The following is a 24,782-nucleotide window of genomic DNA, read 5'->3' as shown; positions in this document are numbered from 1 at the left end:
GAGGTGGGGTCCTTCCGCTAGGAAAAATTGTGTTGGGTTATTTCTTAAAATGAAATCAAACTATTTACTAGTGAAATTTTATTGATTATATAATGAACTACTTTTTTTAAAAAATAATGTCGTTTTTGAAAGAAAATAAATATTCTTAAGTAATGTCTTGGATCAAAATATGGGGCGTTCCACCTATCACTGAGGAGATGCGTGTTAAGAGGTTCATCAGAGGATTGAAGTATTACTTATTTAGATATGTCGTTGGGTTGAATTGTTCTACTTTTACTGAGGTTTTGAGTTTGGCACTTCAGATTGAACAACGACAGAAGGAAAAAAAAAAGGTAATAGACAAGGTTCACGGAAGAAACAGAGGGTTGAAGGATCTTACAGTAACTATCAAACTCGCGATGTTGGATCAATGTTTGGTTATCAGGGGCAACAAAGAATCATGTCTCAAAGAGGTGTCATAGCGGGCAGTCATCTGGGACAGTGTAGGGTCGTAGATCAGATTTTGGAATATCATCACAATCCATTTTTCCTCAAAGACATTCCGGTGTTTCAACTACACGATGTTCTATTTGTGGTAGGTTTCACTTTGGAATTTGTTCCAGATATGGTAATGGTAAGGTGTGCTATCAATATGGCCAAGTAGGTCACATCAGGAGGGATTTTCTTGTAGACACGAAACATCCATCCTCTAGCTATACATCAACACCAACAACTTTAGCATATTCTCAAGCTCATTCCACATCTATGCAAGGAAATTCTTATGTCAAAGGTTCAAGAACATCTCAGCGGGAAGGTAAAGGATTTGATGGTAGAGGTTAGATACCAGCAGGAAGAGGCCAGACTCGAGTGTTTGCATTGACTCGCCACGATGCTCAGACATCCAATACAGTAGTTACATGTATACTTTTTATTTGTTTGAGAGATATTCATGTTTTATTTGATCCTAGAGCTACCCATTCTTTTGTATTCGCGTGGTTTGCTACTCGACTTGGTAAATGTTTATCTTCTTTAGAAGAGACTTTAGTTGTAGCTACACATGTTGGAGAAAATTTGCTTGCTAAAGCAGTTTATCGTTCTTGTGATATAACTATTGAGGGCAAAGTGTTTCCAGTAGATTAAGTAGTTATTGACTTGATAGATTTTGATGTGATTTTGGGTATGGATTGGTTGGCTTTTCATCATGCCACTTTGGATTGTCATAACAAAGTGGTGAAATTTGAGATACTGAGGCAATTAGTCTTCTCATTTCAAGGAGCACATTAGTGGGTACAACTTAACCAAATCTCATCCTTAAGAGCAAACAAGTTAATGAGAAAAGGTTGTCAAGCGTACTTGGCCTTGGTAAGGGATACACAAGTGGCTGAGGAGAAATTGGAAAAAATTCCAATAGTATGTGAATTTCTAGATGTTTTTCCTAAAGAACTTCTTGGGTTGCCACCTGATAGGGAGATCGAGTTCTCTATAGACTTAGTTCCTAACACTCATCCTATATCCATACCTCCTTATCATATATCCCCATCAGAACTTAAGGAGTTAAGGGAACAACTTCGAGATCTTCTTGATACGGGTTTTATTCGCCTAAGTTCTTCTCCTTGGGGAGCACCAGTCTTATTTGTAAAGAAGAAATATGGATCCATGCAGCTATGTGTAGACTATAGACAATTGAATAAAGTAACTATGAGGAATAAATATTTGTTACCCCGTATTAATGAGTTGTTTGACCAACTTCAAGGAGCTCAATATTTTTCTAAGATTGATTTAAGGTCAGAGTATCACCAGTTGAAGATTAAGGGGGATGATATAACAAAGACAACTTTTTGCACGTGTTATGAACATTATGAATTCCTGGTTATGTCATTTGGGTTTACTAATGCTCTGAAATCTTTTATGGATTTGATGAATCCCGTATTTAAATCATTCTTGGATCAATTTGTGATTGTGTTTATTGATGATATTCTTGTTTATTCCAAGAGTAAAGAAGAACACGAGTGACATTTGAGTTTGGTTTTGCAAACTTGAAGAGATAAACAATTATATGCCAAATTCTCTAAATGTGAGTTTTTGTTGGACAATGTGGCATTTTTAGGTCATGTTCTGTCTAAGAATGGAATATGTGTTGATCCAAGTAAGGTGGAAGCAATGTAAAATTCGCTGAGACCTACGACATTAAAGGAGATTCGAAGTTTTCTTGGTTTAGCTGGTTATTATTGACGTTTTGTGAAGGATTTCTCAAAAATCACATCTTCGTTGACAAGGTTGACCCAGAAGAAAGTTGAGTTCCGATGAACTGATGCATATAAGGAAGGCATCGCTATGGATTTTGTCACATGATTGCCATGAACCTAAAAGGGGCATGACTAAGTGTGGGTGATTATAGATTGGTTAACCAAATATACACATTTCTTTCATGTGAAGACTACTTATATTGCATCTCAATATGTTAAACTTTATCTAGACAAAATTATATCTTTGCATGGTGTACCAGTGTTTATTATTTATGACAGTGGGACTCAATTTACTGCTCAATTTTAGAAGTCGTTCCAAACTTCATTAGGTACTCGTTTGAAACTTAACGCGGCTTTTCATCCTCAAACAGATGGCCAATCTGAAAAGACTATACAAATATTGGAAGATATGTTTCTTGTTTGTGTTATGGATCTTGAAGGTAGTTGGGATCAATATTTGTCCTTGATGGAATTTACATACAATAATAGTTATCAATCTAGTATTCAGATGGCTTCGTTTGAGGCTTTATACGGAAGACAGTATAGGTCTCCAATAGGATGGTTTGAATTTGTTGAAGCTAAACTAGTTGGTCCAAAGTTGATTCAAGATGCCATTGAAAAAGTTAAATTGATTCGAGATCGCTTAGTGACAGCTCAAAGTAGACAAAAATCTTATTCTGGTAAGAGGCGTCGTCCCTTAGAGTTTTCATTGGGAGAACATGTATTCCTACGAGTTTACCAATGAAATGAGTTTTGCGATTTAGTAAAAAGGGGAAACAAAGTCCAAGGTTCATTGGACCATTTGAAATTTTAGAAATGGTCGGACCGGTAGCATATCGCTTGGCACTTTCGTCAGATCTCTCGGGAGTTCATATGGTCTTCTATATTTTGATGCTTCAGAAGTATCGAAATGATCTTTCTCATGTGATTAATCATGAAGATGTGCAGTTAGATGAAAGTCTATCATACATTGAGCATCAGGTAGCTATATTAGATCGTCAAGTGAGGCGGTTACACTCAAAAGATATATTTTCAATAAAAGTTCTTTGATGTGGTCCATCTGATGAAGAAACAATTTGGAAAATCGAAGAAATCATACATGAAAAATACCCACACTTGTTTGAAACTCAAGATCGGTGTTAGAAGGAAAAAATCAAATAAATTCGAGGACGAATTTTCATAAGGGGAAGAGATTGTAGCGCTTAGTTTAAAAAATAATATAATATAATATAATATAATATAATATAATATAATATAATATAATATAATATAATATAATATAATATAATATAATATAATATAATATAATATAATATAATATAATATAATATAATATAATATAATATAATATAATATAATATAATAATAATAATAATAATAATAATAATAATAATAATAATAATAATAATAATAATAATAATAATAATAATAATAATAATAATAAATAAAAGACACCAACCACCCATTCTCACTCCCTCATTTTTCTCCTCTTTCTTCTCTCCATCTCGGCAAAATCCCATCTCCCTCATTTTATTTTATTTTTTCCTTCTTTCCTTCTCCTCGCTTCTTTTCACTCCAGAATACTTAAACCCTCAACCCTTAGAAGGAGCTTAACATCCTCAAGAACATAATTTCTTATACTCCTACAAATTCTCTTGGTTAGTATTTTGGGTTAGGAATTGTGCTCTAAGGAATGAGAAGGGTACCCATTTCTTGAGAGTTGATTATTGAGATTCTTTGAGGTAAATACACAACTTTAATGCTAATATAAATATATAGAAAAACGTAGTTTTTGGTAAAAATCTTATTTTTTAGAATAGATTTAAAAGATTTTTATGGTTTCCTTGAGTTAGCTAAACTTTAGAAATAATTTTCTAAAGTCTTGAGAACATTTTTTTTTACTCAGATTTGTCAACTGAGATCCTGCATACTACGCCGGTCATCGTCATATACTTTTATGATGATATAATATTTATTTTACTCATTTTCTAAGTTAAAGTATTTATTTAAAAATTTATGGAACACAACCTTTGAAATTTATCCGGATTTCGTCATTTATTTATTTTAATGATATATGTGATATAATATGTTATTAGTTTGATTTACGTGTAAGTTAAAAGTATTTAAATATTGAATTGTTATACAATTCAATATATTTTTCATGATTTTAAATATGTGTTTTGGGAAATCATTGTAGAAAAATGTTGTTGATCCGATGGATTTGGTGTAATGATCCAAATATGAGTACATTATCAAATGATCTTATAAATTGCTTGCATTGAACATAATGCGAACTTCTATACATTTTTTAATATAACGTGGAACAAGATAGTCTCTTTAAAGGTGTCGCTTTGAGTACGAAGTTTGTTAGACGTTCAGTTTCCATCAAAGTCTAATTTAGTGAGACATGGTGTTATTTCTCTAGAAAATGGTACTTGCTCGGCGAGGTAGATATGTGAGGAGTCATCTTCGCACTTGTTTTTAGTGTGTCCACTTTTTAATGAGGTGTGAAAGCTTATTATTCAGTGGCTTGTGGTTCTTGTTGTATGCTCAATCGAAATTCATCAACATGTACAACTTTTCTTTTGGTTTATTTGCAGAGACAAAGGTGATTCTAGACAAACTTATAGTTACTCAAATATAAGGTTATTTTAGTCAAATTGATTTTAATTTGGAGTTGACGTTGAGTTATGTCGATGGCAGTATTATCCTCTAAATTATTTGGGGTATAGACATTAAAAGGTTTGTGAAAGTCTTTTTTGGTAGATTCTCGTTTGTTCTGAATTTGTAATGCGTTTGTACTTTTGTTCCCTATCTTGGCACGTCTTCGGCATGTGTTGGATTTTGTTAAAATATTTTTCTTTTGACATTTATAAAAAAAAGTTGTAATGAAATTGAAGAAAAAACTACATCAAAATACCATGTAATAAATGAAAAGATAAAGTTGAAGGAGATTGGAGTGGAGAGAAGGGGAGGAAGACATGAAGGAGACATTGCTGGCGAAAATGATCCTATCAAGTGATTAATTAATTTCGATTTTGTAACCGTAGCCGTTAATTATAATTAATGATAGTTATTAATAATTTTTATTTTGTACCATAAAAAAATAAAAATGAATAAAAAAAAAATTTAACTATTCATACGATGAATAAATGGTTAAGTGTTAATGCCTTATATTTCTTTCCTTAAAACTTCCTCAAAAAATATATATCCAAACTCAAAATTAAGATATTTTATTTAATTCAAAATTAAATCAGATTTTATAAAATAAAATATGACTTACTTTTAGTTTGAATATATGTTTCGCGAGGGAGTATTTCTAAACTACTATTTGTTTATTTAACTTTGGCTTAATTGCAGTTTTTTTTCCTCTATTTTAACTGAATTGCGAAAGTAACTCCATATTTTGTTTCTCTCCAATTTTGGTCTCCCAAACAGAATTTGAGTCCAAGATGAAATTTTATTTTTTAAAGTCGTATTACACTATTTATGATCATGTACAATTATTGCAAATGAGATTTTGAGAAATGATGTGACGTAAATAAATGCAAAAAAAATGAAATTTCATCAAGTTTTAAACCAAAATATGATTGAGAGACCAAAACTAGGAATAAACAAAATGGAGGAACTACTTTCGTAATTCAACTAAAATAAGGGGACTAAAACTGCAATTAAACCTTTAACTTTTTCAGCAAATTAATTTATTAGTCATGAAGAGTAACTTTTCTCCAATGATACCTTTGCACTTTGTTTTTTGCAACAACAAAAAATATCATAAAGAATAATTTAGACAATAAATTTATTTATTTTTATTAGAATTGCATTTAACTTAAATGTATCAACTATATTACTTATGCATTGAAACTATATTACTTATGCCCTAAACGTCAAGTGATTCCCAAAACATTAACTTAACCTCACTTACCTTTGATTTCTTCTTGGGGAAAAAATTTGTTAATTTATTCCAAAACAAGTTTAAAAACTTATTTTTGTTTAAAACCTCATCCAAATTAAACTAAGTCAAAGGTGAATCAGATACTCATGAAGAAGGGCTTTATACATGGGGAAGGAATGCCAAGTTGATTTGATGAACACGATAGAGAACTGAATAATTTTATAATGCAAAAATCAAATCTCAGCTATACATTTGATATTGAGAATCAATCTTCGTGAAAGCAAACTCCACAGAGACTAGATCCATGTCGAAACCATAACTCTGACCTCCATACTGCACATATAGATATTCTTTGGGAGATGAGGGAAGAGGAAGGATTTCAGATATCTCTGGTAAATCTGGTCTAGGTGGAGGAGGCAAAGCATCTGTCTTTTTTACAGAGTAGTAGATATCAGCTAAGAGAAGCCACACAAGATCAGGATCAATGGAAGCAAGTCCATGAAGAGCATTTACCGAAGCATCGCGAAGTCCAACAACATTGCTACAAGCTATCCCTACTACCAGGCCACATAACTTCTTCAAAACAAGTTCTAATGCTGAGGCACTCCTCTTATTACTGCATAAATCCGCAACCATGTTAAGGACTGCAATTTGAACTTTTAGATAAGAAGTCTCCGCCAATGAATCTTCTGAATTTATAGAACTGTTTCTGTAAGGGAGTTGTAAAGGGGTCTTCTCATCTTTGAAATTGGACTTTTTCCGAAATGGGGATGTTGTCAGAAGTTTCCAGAAGTATGTCCCATCGGTATGGAAGCGGCGTGTGAAGAAATCTCCACCGCATATTTGCACTACATTGCTGATCACATTCAAACATCTCCGGACAGCCTGCCAATTACATTCAATTAAGTATCTTTTAAGCAATTTCAGAAGGGCAAAACATAAGATGAAGAAGTCTTAAGGCAATGAAGGAAATTCCTCAAGATAATTCATACAATCGCTAGTATGAATTAATTCCAGTCATTGTTTACATCAAAAATTGGAAAGTAGATTTGGAAATCCAATCTTTAAGCAAGAAATGAAGATCAAAGAGGGATTGCTCACCACTGGATTCCTGTTCTGAATACATGTAACCAGGAATGGCCATATTTTATTCATTGCTGGAAGCAGCCTGTTTTCGTCAGCCCCTTCTTCAGTAGCATCCAAAGTATCCTTCAAGTGATAATATGATAGTGACTCCAGCGCCTCTTCTATGGCTTCTTTAATTTCTCTTTCATCTTTATAAGCTGCTTCTACTTTTGCCAATGCCAACAGGCCAGACTTCACAGTTCAATGAAGAAATTAGGAATGGTAGATATCAATGAAGAAATAACAAAACAAATCTATTTGATTATTTTTAGATTGATAGTCAGACTTCACAGAAAATAAATCTATTTCACATATTGGATATCATTTAATATTCATCCAAGAAAATAATAACTGACAAGCACTTTCAAAACACCAATCATTTTTTGTTTTCTCTGCACTGTAAGAATAAGAACACTGTCATTTTAAATATTTATTAATATTCAATATATTCTTTTATATAAATAACCAGCCAGGCCTCATTAGAATTAATTTTTCTAAGAAATCTTGAACTCAATTGGATGAAGTATATATACTTCTCATATTTACACTAGTTGCTACAGTTGGAAGTGAAGAAACGTTTCAACCTAAGTATACCTCAATTATATCCAGGGAGGCCAAGCATATCTCTTGCTTGAATGAGGCTAGAAGAGGGATTGCAGCAGTAATACATGAACCAGCAATAGAACCAACTGTTCGTCTATATCTTCTAGAATCATTTAACTTGAATGAAATGACCTCCCACTGATCTACAAGCAAAACACTTCATTCAGTATGAATCAAAGGGACAACAAGGATCACAAAATCTGGTAGATGCATAAACGCCATATAAGTCCTATTGTAGTGTTGTATAATAAGCATGGTCAAAGAGATTAAACGCCATGTAATGAAAGGTAGTTGATATTCCAGGTAAAGTTGTTGAAAGTGTGGGATTTTAGAGAAAAGGAAAAGAGAAAATAATAAGGGTTTAAATATTATTGATAATAGCTTAATGCTTAATTTATTACAAAAGACTCAATACTAATCTCTATTTATAGAAAAACATAGACTCAATCCTAAATAAGGAATAAATCATAATAATAATGAGAAATATTCTAAGATTCTCTATGATTATAAATTGATCCTAGAAAATAACTCAAGATACTCTAATATAATATAAAAGATATTATAAGATATTTTCTAATATTCTAACACTCCCCCTCAAGCTAAAGCTTACTAAGCTTTAGCTTGCTACAAGAAAACAATGTTTTGCTCCACAAAATAATTAAAAAGATGGAGAGGCAACTCAGGGATGCATGTGAAGTCGGAGAGAATTGCTATAAATATAGCCTAGCCTAATTGATCATCAGCCTGAGAGAATTCATGGCAGGCAATTGGACAAAGCAAGTTCCGTTCTTCTAAAAACTGCATTTGGAAGCTTCAAACCAATAATAATGGAGACTCAAAATATTTAAACTTAGATCTGCTTCAAGGAGAGAGGCGTGCTTCAAGGAGAGAAAGGCAAGGCCCGTGCATCCGGGACAAATTGCCAAGATAAAGTAAGTCATGAAAATAAAAGACACCGTTAGAATAACCATCAACGGAGGAAGAAGTCATCACTAATATGATTCATATGTGGAAAAAGGGACACCACCAGAATGATCGTCGGTGGGAATAAAAGCCACTGATATAATCTATTAATAAGAACTAAATTGCACGACAAACACCAAAGAAGAAGCAACGCGACTCTAACGAAATGAAGCCATGATCGATAAACAAAGCGAAAAAGCGCGTTCAAAACAGGAAAGATAATGGCTGTTTACCAGGACACATATTTTCATTGATCAAAATTCAAACCGAGAAAGGTCACGTCGTAAACGATTGTCTAACCGAGGCAAGACAAACCGAGAAAAGTCACGTTGTAAACGATTGTCGAACCAAATACTTTTGACCTCCTCTACAAGTGGACTTATCAATTGCATTAACCATATAGCCTTCAGGTATGGTATGACAACATCATAGTATTTTTGAAAGTGATCCTGAGATGAATCAACAACTGATGTCAAAGCAGTTAAAGCTCCCTCTTGCACCATTTGCTTACCATTCTGAAGAAGTACAAGCAGTTTGCAAACTATTCCATCGAAGTATGGTGCTAAAATATCATGTGTGCAATTATCGCTGAAGTTGAGCAGAGCTGAAGCAGCATGAGTCTCTACACGAGGATTCTGAAAATCATCCATCGCAGCAGCTAGGGCTGGAAACACCCCCTGATGATATTGAACTTGCAAATATGGACCCAAATCAGTAGACAATTGCCTACCAATTGCATTAGTAGCTGCCAACCTTACATGAGGATGCTGATCAGGAGATGAATTCAATACAATAGTCACCACTTGCTCCAAATTCTTTATCATGACCTTTGAGCATCCTTCAGCTATCTGAGCAAGTGCAATCAATGCAGCAAGACGTTTTTGCCACTCAGGTGCAGCCAAATATGCAAGTAATTGTTCAAAAGCAACAGGAACAATCGGATTTCCTCCCAAAGATATAGATAACCTATCCAAACATTCCTGTCCAACACTATAATTGCTAGTTTCACCAGCATCTTCATCCTCAGTCTCCGCAGTGTGCCAAGCTGGATCATCCTCAATATCCAAAAGCATTTTCATAAGAATCGCAAACAACTTGCTAGTAAACTGCGACATCTTCTTCGCCATACCAGCAGCACACTCCCTCGCTTCAACGAGAGTTATCACAAACTGCTGAAAGGGTTGTTTTTTCGCAACAGCCTTCAACGCCCCAGCCTCAATTAGTTTAAAGTAATCATCATTCAATCCCGAGTCACCACAAAAAACATCAGAATAGAATCCCTCTCCTCTTGTAGTACACGGCCCAATGAAAATCTTGCATCCATACTCCGTCTCATGTGACTGGCCAAGAATGTGAGCACTAGAATGCCAAAAAGTGTCATGTCCTTCATCATCATCAAACCTAAAGATCTGAAGTTGAGAATCCTCTTCAAGAGGACGAGTCATATCCCAAATACCACAATTAACCTTAGCAATAAGAGCATTATTGGCCAAATTCTTTGAGATTTCACGAGCAATGTCCGAATGAGTAGTTTGCCATTTTTTTCCTTCCTTCACGTTTCCATCAAGAAGCAGTACCTTAATCAGATCTGTATATGGGGAAAGCAGGCAAATCTGTTGCTCCTCCTGAATCCATTCGAAGATACGGACGCGCTTAGGGATTGAGGTGGCTAGGTAGGGTTCATCCTTTGCGTGAACAACCATGGCGGCGGCGGCGGTGGATGAATACAAATAGAAGCGAGCAGTGACGGCGGAGGAAGATGAATAGAAACGCTTATTGATTATGTTTTTTTTTTTTTTTTTGCGGTGAACAGTGCTGCGACTGATTTGTTGAAAATAAACAAAAAGCTACAAAGAATGGGTAAATCGGAATTGAGACACGGTTTATCGAAAAAAAATCTCACCGAATGTTGGAATGTTAGAAAAGAGAAACTATGATTATATTCCCTAATTGGTGGGAACTCGGCAGCGGAATAGAAACGAGATAGTTCAAGGAGGATCGAAATAGGCTCTGATACAATGTTGAAAGTGTGGGATTTTAGAGAAAAGGAGAAGAGAAAATAATAAGGGTTTAAATATTATTGATAATAGCTTAATGCTTAATTTATTACAAAAGACTCAATACTAATCTCTATTTATAGAAAAACATAGACTCAATCCTAAATAAGGAATAAATCATAAGAATAATGAGAAATATTCTAAGATTCTCTATGATTATAAATTGATCCTAGAAAATAACTCAAGATACTCTAATATAATATAAAAGATATTATAAGATATTTTCTAATATTCTAACAAAAGTCAAGGAATCATATCTCATAATTTGATACTCATATTGTATTTGTGCATCATAGCTCATGATGCTATTTAGCAAGACTAGACAAAACACATAGAAATTCCTTCTGGGCATAAATTAACAAATGTGTGAACAAAGGATTTACCATGGAAACAACTTAACTAACTTGCAAGCTAGGAATGATAGATATTCAATCACTAGCATGAGGGGTAGTGTTGTAAACCAGTGTATATCTTGTAATTATGTTTAATACTTGTATTTCACCGATTAATCAGGCCTTAGGTATTGCACAGTTTATTATAGCATATTAGTGTATGTACTCTTTACAAAACTGAAATAACATCACAAATATTGTCGACAAAGAGTATATCAAACCCTATGAATTCTGAATATAGATTCTAAATAGGTTTTAAGGTTGAAGATTCTCAGTTACTTGTAGTTGTTTGTTATGCTGTAAGAGATCTATCTCAATGTTAGGGTTCTATTACGATTGTAAAGCTTGCTTAGTAAGCTTTGTTTTGTCTATAAATACCTCTATAAGCATCTAAAATTTTGAATGCAATTTCAAATTCAAATCATTTTCTCTCTTTCTCTCAATTCTCAATAAAACTAATAGTAATATCAAACATTTCGAAGTAGGAAGCATGTTGTTTTTGCATCATGAGCTGCATGGTGTTCCCATGCAACTTAAAGGCAACATTTGTTTAGCAAGCCACCTGGAGGAAGGAAGCTGATCACATGTAATTGAAGGGTCCCAAAGGTGAACTATGTTAGAGACTGCTACAAATTGAAGTTAGAATTTTGTATTCCAAAGCAAAATTCAATATCAAATTTTTAATAGAAATTTAAAAATTAAAAAAATTAAAAAATTAAAAAAAAATTAAAAGAAAAACCAACAATCTATAAGATGGATTGTGATACTGAACCTTGTGTCGTGTCTTTTGCATTGGAGATTGTAGACCTGGCGTCTATGGAAAATGACTCTGCCTGTGGGGGCAACAGACAAGCTTCACGTTTTGATGCCTTCACAATTTCTGCTACTGCCTAAAATCAACCAATTTATAGACGACTGATTGATAGTAGAACCAATATATTTTTCCAAGATTAAAGCCATTAAAAGAAGCAAACTAAAGATAAAAAAAAATAGCAAAAAGAATAGCCACAGCAGTTTCTAAAGCAAGAAACTGATAATATGCCAGTATTAGAGCAGTGTTAAATCTGGGTTCAATTACAGTATTAGAGAATTTGCAAATTACAATATGAACAACAAGAATCCAGAGAGATTGAGCAGGTTGCTAGCAGAATATTAGGGTTATTTATAATAGTATAAGTGGGCTTGGCTAATTACATTCTTGACTTAGCTTTAGTAATACTAGTACTTATTATAAAAAGGAGTTAAGGTTAAGGTATTTTTTAACATAATCAAACATATATTTGGCATATGATTATTTCCAGATGCCTTTGTCTCTTCTCCTTCTTTACATAAACCCTATAAATTCAACTAAAACCAAATGCCAATAATAATCAAAATCGAAGATTGAAATTCCACGCATAAAAGTCCAAACTAAAAAGACCAAATTACCTAAACTCTAGAAACAAGAATTTCTATTTTTATGCTCAAGTAATCCTGTCCAGCCCAGAATTTGCCAAATTTTCAAGAATTACCCGCATGCTAGACACGAAAAACCCCAAATGTAAAATTTCATACAGTAACATTACAAGCCAGAATGGAGAATAAATGTTGTGAGTTTTAAATAAACTCAAGTAGACCAAAGTCTCCATAATTTGTTTTGTTTAGTTTTTCTTAGTTTCTGAGAATACTTAATCTCACACAATTATTTCCCATTCTTTCTAATATTACTTTACAACACAAACTTCAACATCAAAATGACAGACAAGGGACCAACAGCTGGCATTGTCAATGCCCACTACCAGAATTTGAACACAAGAAAAGGAGCAGAAACAAAGTCCTTAGGATTTCGCTTGAACACACATGGTGGGTCTTATTCTTTTCAAACTAAATAAAGGCACCTAATGGCCAAAGACACTCATTGGCAAAGATGACGGGATCAACGTCCTATTACTGGCTGCGAATTTGATTTTTGTGTTTTGCTTAAATCTGCCTAACAACTCTGGTTAATAAAACATTTATTTTTTAATTTGTTTAGAAAAATACCCACTTAACATGGTTACCCCCATCACCCTATAATTTCCAGTAATTGACGCCTTTTTATTATTAAACAATTGCTTTGGGCATGGTTGACCTAAACTAACAAAAAGTCAAAAACAAAAGTGATTCAGCACGGTTGCCCTAATCTCTGTATCCATTCTAGTATCTGAATTTTGTTCTAAAACGAGAAAGAAACAAGACAACTGTTCCTTCCTTATCCTCTCTCTTCTACCCAGTATCGATCACTGTGACTGGCAGTTTGAACACAACCAACAGTAGTCTCTAAAAACTTATTATAATTTTGATTGCATATCATTTGTTTTCTGCTGTGTAATTTCATTATTACATGACATATTGACATGTTGGATACGCAACTTAAGTAGTAGATGGTACTTCCTAACAATAATTTTGATGAAGGGTCCAAACCAACCATAGTGGAAAGGAGTAAGGAATGAGGTGGGGATCTAAATAAAATCCACTAAACAAGGAAATGGGAGCACATCTTAAGACTAAGGGAAAAATTGTGCACATGCATACACGTGCAGAGAGAGAAGGAAGAGCAAAGAGCGTACAGGGTGACAAACCTTTAAGAATGGTATAGTTAAATCAGGATGTTGATGTCTGCCCAATATTTCGAGTTCAATTGACACACAGCGCATCTGTTCAGTGCCACATCATTAGATCACAATAAAGCCTAGGCATATTGGATTGAAGGGTAAATTCTTTTCTTTGCAAATACATGAGGTACTTTGTAATAAAAGGAAATAGAGTTTAAAGAATGACCAAACAAATACAACTGTAAATAGACAATTCCATATAGCAAATGAGCATTATTAGAATCAACCTTTCTTTGGTATTTGAAAAGAGAGAGATAAATTGTCAGAAACTTGACCCATACATCACAAATTATCAAAGTCCATTAAAAGATATTTGCCTCAAAACAGTGTTAAAATTTAAAAGGCCGTGGTCATACCGGTTCCTCCAGTAGGGGCAATATCTTGTGAGCCACTCCAATGTACGAAAGAATAGATGCTAGCACATTTGGCACATGATGATTGACGTCCAAATGGCGCAATTGTCGACATATTGAATCAACCACATAGTCTGCATTTTCCAAAACTAACTGACCAACCTACATAAATACATAAATTATATATGTCAATATTCATGCAAGAAAAGTTAGGAATGGATCATCATGACTAACAAACTAACCATTTCATAGCCTGATGTGGTGGAAAGTATATGCAACACAGAATCTGCAGCATTTCTAACTTGGTAATTTAAAGAACTGAGATTCTCCAACAAAAAATAAAGAGAAGAATGAAGAAATCCACTTGAAATAAAATCTGTTCCAAGGCACAGACTAAAGATTCCTACTCCATCAATGATAACCTGTTTCATTAGAAAGAAGCCATTGTTAATGTTACATGAACTTGCTATAGAGATAAATATGAAAAGATCAAATTATAGAGAATAAACAGCAATGTCAGCTTATGCAAACAGTATCTTTCCTCGTGTAGCATTGCAACGTCTTGGAAAAAGTATAGACTAATATCTTCCACTGAAACATTAAGCTGCAAGTCAGCAACTCTGCGATCAACAGGAACACTCCACACCTCAGCAGATAAATACTCGTGTAAGATCCCACCAAGGCAATCAACTAAATAACTCTTTACACCAGTATCCTGTGGCAACTTCCAGAAAGATTCATGAACTGCACAATCAAGTTTGTAAGACTGAACCAGAACTCCTTTGCTTATACAAGACCTATTAAATATGCTAGCGAAATCATTAATTGATTGATCTGATAGACCAAATATCATCTCATTTAGCATGCATGCAGCTGTGCTTGCTTGCCGCAGTAACTGTCCAGAACCAGTCCTGTTGTACCATGACTGCCAGCTTTCTTCGTTGTATTCTTTTAAACGCAGCTCAGTAACCAATTTGCGGAAATAACCAAGTAGGGTCTCTGTCAAATGTGATAGAAGCCCTTCACTACTGTGATCTAGCATGACAAACAAAGTTAACAAAAGTTAATACAGGTTAAAGACAACAAGTCAGATAATAACATTTAATTTGAAACCACCTGCTAATATAGATAAACCAACAAGTCGGAGAATCCTTGCAAGAGGCTGGTATAGCTTAAGACTACCAACATAACTGAACCAAGGGGGCATACGAGGAAGCTCATATTTCTTTTGTGCAGTTTTGAGAGGTTCTTGTACATCTTTTTTGTCAATTAGGGTGCACTTAGGGTTTTCACTTAAACCAGAATTTAAAAGAGGAAGGCCACGACTGAAGAAATTAGATCCAGATCTCAACTCAGCAATGGAGGGAAGGTATCCGACGGTTGATGATTGACTTGCTAATGTGATTTTGCCGAGTGAACCAGAGAACACTGAATTATGGCTTAGGCATGCAGCAAACACATCCAGGAACGTAGCAACTCCTAACTAAATCATTTTCCAGCATAAGAATTGATGTCAATGAACAAAAAATAGAAATAGTTCAATAATGTGTAAAACATAAACATAAAGAGACATGCTATATCACGCCACAGGTTTGAGTGTGGTGAGGAAGGTTTTGAAGACCAGACTGATCATTGAACTGACAAAGGTACTGGTTTAAGGTTTAATCATGGTAAAATTGTGGTTGAATCGGTTATAATTTAAATTTAAGTAATCTTAAAATAATTGAAATGAATTTTTTCATAATATATGAAATAAATTCAGAATGAAAAAATAATAAAATATTAATAGTTTTACAATATTAAAATTAAATATTACAAATAAATGTCAGAACTCATGACAAATAAGATTCAAAATCACACAAAAATCATATATAACAAACATTTTAAGAGCCACTAAGAAAAATACTTGGTAAAATCAAATATTTTTAAAAAAATTAACATGTTAATATTACTATTTTTCTTATTAAAACATGAAGAGTTTTCATTCTTTGTTTGTTGTATGATGAGCTTACTTCTATCAAGCATCAGCATCTTAAAAAGTAAATAGATCTGTAACATTCTGATGTTGGACGAATTGGTCTCATTGGGACTTGTTGCAAGAAAAACATAAATGGAGCAATATACTTTGCACATTTTCTCTCTCTCTCTCTCCATTTATGTTTTACCTCTGCAGAAAGAAATTTCTCTTTCTCTCTTGCCATTTGTGTTTTACCTCTGCATAAATTAATTTAGTTCTTCTTTAAAATTTAAAACAGAAATGCATGATAAGGAGACAGAAGAAGATGGACGCTTACAGACATGCAGTGGTGGTCAATGTCAAGAAGATCAACAAAAAAGTTGGCAGCTTGCGGTGGTGGTTCTTTATTTATTTTTTATAAAATCAGTTGTTTTTACCACAACTGGCTCAAACTGCTGAACAGTCGTTTCATGGCCAATTTCTGCAAATCCCAGTTATAGAGTTTGTTTGGAACACACAGTAGGGCTATTCCCAGTTGAACCGGTTGGCCCAGTCGGATTTTCAAGTATCTTACGCGTGTACGTTTTAAATCTTCTAGAATCTTTTGCAGTCAGTTGACATGATGTATGTATATTATATAAACTCTAAACCCCTTTTTATACCATGCGTGTCTAAACTCTAAACCTTCATTGGTCCCTCTTTATACAAATATTAAACTCCTACCGTAATCAAATAAGGGAACAAATCATGAAATATAGGAAACCTCTCGTAAATTGATATGAGACATTCTCTAGATATATTAACACTTAATAGTATAATAAAGATTTGTCGTCATTGACAAGAAATTGGCTTTATCTTCTTTTCAATTTCAACTTATTATATACGCCAATTTGTACCACATAATCCATACAAATATATACATGTCTAAGGATACACACTCATAGTAAGAACATAAGAAATTATTATAGAAGCACATACAGGTGACTGAAGATGATCCACCAATAGACGAGGACCAGAATAAAATATTATCGTCAGTAATCGTTGAGCATGTAACACAGCAAGTGGCTCCTCGTTGCTAAGCACCACTTTGGGAAGCTTTTCAAGGTGCCTGAATTTTAAAGAGGTAACAATTCTGATCAATGACATAGATAAATGAACAACCATCTGCAGTGTGTAATTTGTTTCTATAAAAAGAGGAACCTGATAAATATCTCAGCAGCATCATGTTCTATACGAGATTTCCAATTCGGAGAGAACAAGCACTCAAGAAAATCTTGTGCAGTTGACGACACATCATCAGATTCATCAACGGCCAAAGCACATAAGCATTCCTGAATCATTAGCAAAAATAATTAAAAAAAAAAAAAAAAGCAATTTGCAAGTGAAGATTACATGACAACGGATAAACATACTCTAAAAGCTTAAATAAAATAAAAAGAAAAACCAGCAAAAAGACAATGAAATGTCTTAGAATAGAAAAGTTGTATAGTACACGAGAGAAAGTCATTGCTTTAGAATTGAATCTGATTTATATATTGGTAGTAATGAATTGTTACAGACACAATAGAGACATCAGCTATATATAGTTAACCCTTACCTGCACTAACTGAGGCTTATATTCAAACCCAGTATTAAGTGCTTGCAAAGGACAGTAGTTTACACTAGGCTATAGCACATATGAACAATTTTGCTTTAGAATGTCAACCAGACAGCCAGAGTGAAACATACCATGGCACAAACATAACAAACATTATTTCTGGTTAACCAGTTCAGAGCTCACCAGAAGCATCAGTCTACAGTCCCCCAGTGTGTAGAAGCACTCCAATAAGAGTCCTTTTATGGCATCAACAAGTCCCTTTCTCACCTTTTGTGAAGAGTGAATACAGATCTGAAATTCAATGGTTTCACTGATCACATAAATCATTACGTTAAAGTAATAAAATAAACACATAGCACTGAGATTATGAAGAACTCAACACTGAAAAGAAGCCGAGAAAACTAATATCATTAATGATCAATAAGAACATACATGTGGAATAGTTGCACTCAACAACTTATTTACATGTGCTGATGTCTTCTGGATCCAATCTTTTGTTCGGGTCACATGCAAAGGCAAGGTTTCCCTGTCAGGATCGGTGCTTCCCATTTCTTGGAGTTGAGTTTGGGAACAAGATATTTTTTCTGACTCAACACATCTGTCTTCAACAACTTTTGTTTTAACAAAATCTTTAACTTGCAAGTGACGAAGCTCATCCAAAAGAGAAAGAGTAGATTTACACTTGTTTGAATCAAAGCCTCCAGATACTTCCATATCCAAGACGGATGCATTAGCATCATCCTTGAGGACTATCATAAGGAACTCTGCCAAACCTCTAATTGCTAGGTCAATTGCCTCCATGCTTCCGGCAGCCCCACTTATCATTGTTTTTGCACCATACAAAACTTTAGCTAAGTTACTAACAATACCAGGTAAAAAGAAGGCTAATGCATCTGCAGAACCAACCTGCACAAGTAAAACCAACACAAATCGATTGATTCAATTTCTTTTCTAAAAGAAATTCATAAATGAAAGAGAATATTTTAGAGGCAAAAATTCCACACAAAAAAAAGCCAAAAGATAATGAATAGCTAAGAAAAAATATTTCTAAATCTTTTATAAAGGAAAAAGTTTCTTACAAAACAAGAACTAGATGAGGGAAGTATGAAAATAAATGGGGATAACAAAGCAAATATTTTCTAATAACAACAATCAGTGATTCGGTGGTTTTTTCTTTTCCCTATATTCCTTTTGTTTGGAGAACGGTTTTTAACAGGATTCACACAGATGACATATACCAGTGATTCAGAGACCACATGAAACGCTCGCCAAAGAAGTGCTTTTATGTGGTACTAGCTTGAATAGAGAATTACTTCAAAGGATTTCACAAAGAGAATAGAGGTATAGCTTTATGAGGGAATCCTGCTTTTGCAGTTATTTATATATTTTTCGGAGTAGGATGCTCAAATTTTCAAGTGTTTCATTATCTATATTGTTGTAATGGGATAGTGAAGTTGTCATAACTTATACCTTCTCTTTGGTCACCTTACCATGGTTTCTAGAATGGTACCTCCCTATGAAATTTGCAAGAGAGTAGAAAACTTTATTGCAGTGATAAACTTCCTTGCATTTTTTTACATTGGACTGCCTTTATTGGATATCTTAGCCTCCTTTCTATTTGTACATAAACTATTCAGCTCTATAAATATTTCTCTTTCTTTTGCAAAACAAATAAATAAATGCTAAATCTTTTTCAAAGAGCTTATTTATTACATTACCTTAGCAACCAGCACCCTCAAAGTTTCGAAGGCTTCAATTCTAATTCTTGCAGAACCCCGTTGTCCCCTTGCCGCCTCTGTATCTGCAGCCTTTTTTGTAAGAAATAGGTATTACAAACTTAAATGAAATCACATAACCAACTTTCAAGAACGAGAAAGGAGAATTCCATTTAGATCCTTTTCACTTCAAAGATCTCTGTCTCCCTCTTGATTACTTGAAGTTGTATTCTGCTATAACAGAATGTCATTTAAGCTTCAAATGAATTTTGGTTATTTCATTAAAAAGTGTATCAGAAACAGTTATTAAAAGAACTTAGATGAAGAAGGCCCTTTTTCACCCCACTCCCCGACCCCCCAAAAGAAATAACTAATTTGGAATTTCTCAAAGAAAACTCAACAATTATACAAATTAACATACTTTGAGAAGAAGTGATATCCAGTGTCCTACAGAAGCTGATGCATTTTGGGATCGGAGATATGCAAGTAAACATTCTTCTGATTCTGAACCATAGTTGAAATTTTTATGAAGTCTATGTTTATAAACATTATCCGAAACTGCAGGTAAACCAGGAATTTCTTTACATGAACATGACGCGTCAGAACAGGAATTTAAATTCAAAAGCAGCGCCCTGAAACACAACAAAATTCCTTCACGTAACTCCTCTGAAGCCTCGGACGGTGACAGCAGTGCCCCATATGTTAACTTCTTCAAAATCACAACCAACTGTTATAGAACAACAAAATTGAGTTTAAACACTTGGTCATAGCTTATGAGAGGCACACCATAGCAGTTGTGTTAAACTGTCAACAAAACAAAGGTAATATATACTAAATGGTTTTGGCACATTCCTCTGCATACTATTTATTTCATTGTAACTCCAATGATTGAGAATATGCAAGCTTACATCACTGTATGTAAATCTGCATACAGTCCCATTAAATTAAAGAGCTTATATGAACATACCAGGAGCTGAAATCAGAGGGAAGCAAAATGAACATGAGTTAACTATACCTCCCTCCGTCCCAAAATATAAACAAAAATGGGTCAAAGAAAGTTGATGTATTTGGTGCAAATTTTAGACCAATTTTCTTTGACCAATTTTTGTTTATCTTTTGGGACGAGTATAATTGCAACAGATAATATTGCACAAGATATCTTCATTTCTTCCAAGTTTTACACTGGAAAATATTTCCTGAATAGTGATGCCTCTGCATACCATTTTATAAAAATAAAAACACTAAAAAATATTGAGAGCAGTCATTTATCTTCTATTTTGCAATGGTGCTCCGGTTTAATTTATTAAAGTAAAACACTTCCAAAAAATATGTTTTTTGTACTTACAGGCCAGGATCTCCCTAACTCCAAAGGTCCCTAGATTTATTTCCATTCAATTCTTTTGATTCACTTTTCTTAATGTTGAAAACATTATAGTTCTCATTGCAGGTACTGTACACTTAACCATGCCAGTTTTATTTATTCAACAACAACATAACAACGAACAAGTAAATAAAGTCCCAACGCAACACTTCATAATTTGAATAAAATCTAGTTCAAATGTCAAGGACAAATTAGTCATCCTACCTGATTCACAGAATTCAAACGACACTTCTTCAGAAGTTCCTCCAAACAATTAACTACACCTTCAGCAATGTTATCACTCACTTTAAATGGCGTTTTTGGAATATCAGACACGGCATACTTTTCCTGAGAATCAACTTTCTGCGTAGATCTGCACTGAATTGCTGCATCGAGAAGCATAACTAATGGAAACAAAGTATAGCTGAAACAAAACAAATAAAAACAACATCATACTCTGAGGATGAAGCATGCATCAAATAAAAAACAACGCAATAAAATTTGGAACTTAATCATGAAATCCCATGCCACAATGCAGGAGATAGGAGAAAAACAGACTCTCGCTGCTGTCATGAAATCACACATTCATACAGAGACTTTTACACCGTTGGATTTCATGTAGGTCTTTGATTTCATGAGAAAATACGCATGTATAGGATTAATCCAACTGTGTAAATTAATCGCAAGCATGAATATGTGATCTTCTGACAACAGAAAATCAAATTCCAAAATCTATCACTAAACAAGATTAAAGTGAAACTATGTCTGGGAAACACGAAAATCACGGTGGACCAGAAACTAAAAATTGAAACTTCTAAAAGTTACGGTGGTTGAGCTCTAAACTTAATGTGACTGTTGCTCATCGCTGAACCAAACACATGCTAAGTGTTACAGTTACCTTTCTTTTCATTCAAGTAACATTGAGAAGCTAAGATTAAGGACTATTTAAATTGGTTTATTTGAACTTACTACTGACATAAGTACTTTTCAGACCATTTGGAAGAGCTCATGGAATCAACTTATAGTTATAACATATTCATAAGTTGTTTTCAACTTATTTCCATAAGCTCTCAAGATTAGCTTATAAAAGCATCTTATAGCGTATATAAAAATAGTTAGACTTTGTTTCATCTTTTGATATAGAAAAAATAGCTTATATTTAAGTACTTCTATGATAAGCGCTTATGTTATGAATGCCTACTTAAGTTGTTTATCTAAATAGGGATTTGTTATTTGTTTTGAATTAGGGCTTTTATACACTCTGTGTCGCCAACACTTCTAATTGAAGACGTGACTCATGTGAGACACATTCATTATATTCATTTTTTTCAAATTATTAACAATGTTGGCGTATCACTGGTGTCTGCATCATTATCAGTATTTCATAGTTTTTACATGTTTATAGAAAATGTAAAGTCCTTGTTTTTCTTATCTAGCAAAGAAATAGTGAATTGATAAGAGAACTTACTCGAAGAAAGGTTGTAAAGTAGAAGACGAAGAATTCTGAAGAAAACGAAGAAGTTCAGCGATTACAGTAGCAGAAGAATGCTTCTGATTCTGAGTCTGAGGGTTTTGCAAAAGTTCTAGAAGGTTCAAAGTGTGCGATTTTAAACATTGGAAGGTAGCACTTCTGAGTTGTTCAGTTTCTTCTATTCCTTCAGCTACTTTCTCCATTTCGTCGAGCTTGAAAACTTTGATGATTCAGGGTTTAGATTTTAGGACGCGCGTTTGCGGTTAAAAAGAATTAAAAGTTAAATGAAGCGTGTTGTGTTTTCAGTGATTGTTCAGTGAGTAGCTTTTGATTTTGGATTATTGAAATTGAAACGGGGAATGAAGGTTGCTACAGAATCCTCGTGGGTGATTGAAACGCTTCAGAGGTTCGAACTTTTTTTAAGTTGAAGAAGTGCGTTCTGAAGAAGTTTAATTGTTTAAATTAGCTTGGGGAGAAGAAATGTGGAATAGAAATTATTTCACAAAGGTATTTTGAGGTTTGCCTAGATCGGGTTTTTTAAACCTCGTTCGGTGATTTGTGATTCTTATGTTGCAGCGATTGAAGTAATCCTTAGAAAATAGTTTCTCTCTTCTTTTCATGTGTCCAATAAATTCCAATAGAAAAGTCCCACATCGCCAAATTTAATTGTTATCAACTGTTTAAAAACCCTCAAAATACCAATCAGTTACAACTCTAGACCATGAATTGATGTGAATGGGTCCATGCCTTTAGCTGGGCTCAGGAAAGTCCCCGAGCCTTCTCTGCAGAAATGTAGGCCTGGTAACGGGTAAATCTTCGAGCTTGGGCTTGCTTCATACTTTGGTGTGAGGGCTGAGACACGTGTGTGGAGCCTTTGCAAGTCCTGCCGAAGAAATTTGGCTAATTGTTACAGTCATTCACATGGTTGTTCGCAACTTACAGAACGGGGCTTATGTCTTCGTGGTCTAATTATAATTTTTTAATGTATTTAACTTATAATATATATAAAAAAATGTATAATATACATCAACATTATTCTCAATAACAATATTTAGAGTTAATTATTCTCAAAATAACTTGTCTTCATGGTCTGTTTTTTTTTGAAAAAAAAAATAACAATGTTGATAGAACTGGATGCTATTTAATTCATCGTGTAAAAATAGTTTACCATCATTTAATTATAATTTTTTAATATATTTAACTTAAAAAATATATATAAATATTATTTTATGTTTTATTGACATTATTATAAAAATGTACTCTATTAATACATCAACATTATTCTCAATAACAATATTTAGAGTTAATTATTCTCAAAATAACTTGATACCCCTTTACTTTGAAGTATTTTGAATTTACTTTTAAAAGGTTTTGACTATTAATGTGGTAATATTTTGTCACAACTTTCAATGTAAATTTTTGGACCTTTTTTTCTAAGTAAATAATGTGTTAATGCAACAAGAACACACACCATAATTTATTAATGCACCAACTTTCTCAACAATGATACTTGTATTAATTTTTTGTTTGATTTTGAGGTGATTAAAATTGATTTAAAAATAAAAATAACTCTAAAATTTGAAAATAAGGTGATATATAGCAATTACAAAAAAATTTAAAGTGAAATTGTATATAAACAGATTAAAAATTATTTAAAAAAATAATTTTTATAATAGCAAATAAACGAAAGTTAAAAAAATTATTAATTTTATAAAATAATCTCTAAATCATTTAAAATAATTTTTTTTTATTTAAATTCAAACAAACATACTCATTAAAGACAGAATTAATTTTACACCTTAAAAATTAAGTTTAACTCTTTTAAAAATAAAATTAAGCACGTCTTTAAAGGGAGTCAATTTACATACTTGTTCTAATTTTATCCTCTTCTTAAAAAACAGATCTTTGATTCTCTTGCTTGCTTTGTAAGCCCTCCAAATCTCAAGAACACGTGGCAAAAGAAAAATAAATGGTGAGGGAATTGAAAGAATATGTTGAAAGAAAACCTCGTTTAGCGATTTGTGTAAGTTGCGACAAAAGAAAAGTCCCACATCAGTAAATGTAATTGTTATGATACTATTTAAAAACCTCAAAATACCGACTTGTTTCAACAATAGACCATGAAGCCGTGTGAATGGGCCCATGCTTTCAGCTGGGCTCAGGAAAGTCCCCGAGCCTTCTCTGCAGAAATGTAGGCCTGGTAACGGGTAAATCTTCGAGCTTGGGCTTGCTTCATACTTCGGTGTGAGGGCTGAGACACGTGTGTGGAGCCGTTGCAAGTCTTGCCGAAGATAATTGGCTAATTGCCTACAGTCATTCACATGGTTGTTTGCAACTTACAGAACGGGGCTTATGTCTTCTTGGTCTACCTCTTTTTTGTAAATATAATTTCTTAAACATAATTCTAGTTTTTTTATTTTTAATTAATTTTTATCT

At 33.6% G+C, this 24,782-nt stretch overlaps 2 protein-coding genes and 1 long non-coding RNA gene across 5 annotated transcripts; 1 reads left to right on the top strand and 2 right to left on the bottom strand.

Moving 5' to 3' along the window:
• The first annotated feature begins 3,718 nt into the window (after positions 1 to 3,718).
• Positions 3,719 to 7,300, top strand: LOC140920143 (uncharacterized). The gene is made up of 2 exons (XR_012162721.1): positions 3,719 to 3,967; positions 4,651 to 7,300. It is a non-coding gene; the product is annotated as an uncharacterized lncRNA (long non-coding RNA).
• Positions 6,262 to 23,326, bottom strand: LOC101491762 (uncharacterized). 3 transcript variants are annotated; one of them, XM_073367527.1, is made up of 17 exons: positions 22,344 to 23,326; positions 21,101 to 21,299; positions 19,937 to 20,242; positions 19,519 to 19,608; positions 18,233 to 18,706; positions 17,984 to 18,091; positions 17,404 to 17,534; positions 17,182 to 17,311; positions 15,363 to 15,729; positions 14,790 to 15,281; positions 14,489 to 14,670; positions 14,250 to 14,408; positions 13,861 to 13,935; positions 12,033 to 12,150; positions 7,840 to 7,991; positions 7,222 to 7,437; positions 6,262 to 7,005 (listed from the first exon to the last, which is right to left on the bottom strand). In XM_073367527.1, exons 1-17 carry the CDS (start codon positions 22,547 to 22,549, stop codon positions 6,361 to 6,363), a joined length of 4,050 nt encoding a protein of 1,349 aa, XP_073223628.1. In that variant the 5' UTR covers positions 22,550 to 23,326; the 3' UTR covers positions 6,262 to 6,360. The 3 variants fall into 3 exon arrangements, with proteins under 3 accessions (XP_073223628.1, XP_073223629.1, XP_073223630.1); XM_073367528.1 differs by lacking the exon at positions 13,861 to 13,935; XM_073367529.1 differs by lacking the exons at positions 21,101 to 21,299; positions 22,344 to 23,326 and having other exon boundaries at positions 19,519 to 19,601; positions 19,937 to 20,019; positions 20,101 to 20,232.
• On the bottom strand, positions 7,998 to 12,026 carry LOC113786289 (uncharacterized). Its single transcript, XM_027333712.2, has one exon. The coding sequence runs from the start codon at positions 10,512 to 10,514 to the stop codon at positions 9,066 to 9,068; it is 1,449 nt and encodes a 482-aa protein (XP_027189513.1). The 5' UTR covers positions 10,515 to 12,026; the 3' UTR covers positions 7,998 to 9,065.
• Positions 23,327 to 24,782: the final 1,456 nt, after the last annotated feature.

This window comes from Cicer arietinum, chromosome 4 (genome assembly GCF_000331145.2).
Source record: "Cicer arietinum cultivar CDC Frontier isolate Library 1 chromosome 4, Cicar.CDCFrontier_v2.0, whole genome shotgun sequence".
Taxonomy (NCBI): Eukaryota; Viridiplantae; Streptophyta; class Magnoliopsida; order Fabales; family Fabaceae; genus Cicer; species Cicer arietinum.
Note: the sequence above shows the minus strand (reverse complement) of the source record. Positions and strands in the feature narration are given on the sequence as shown.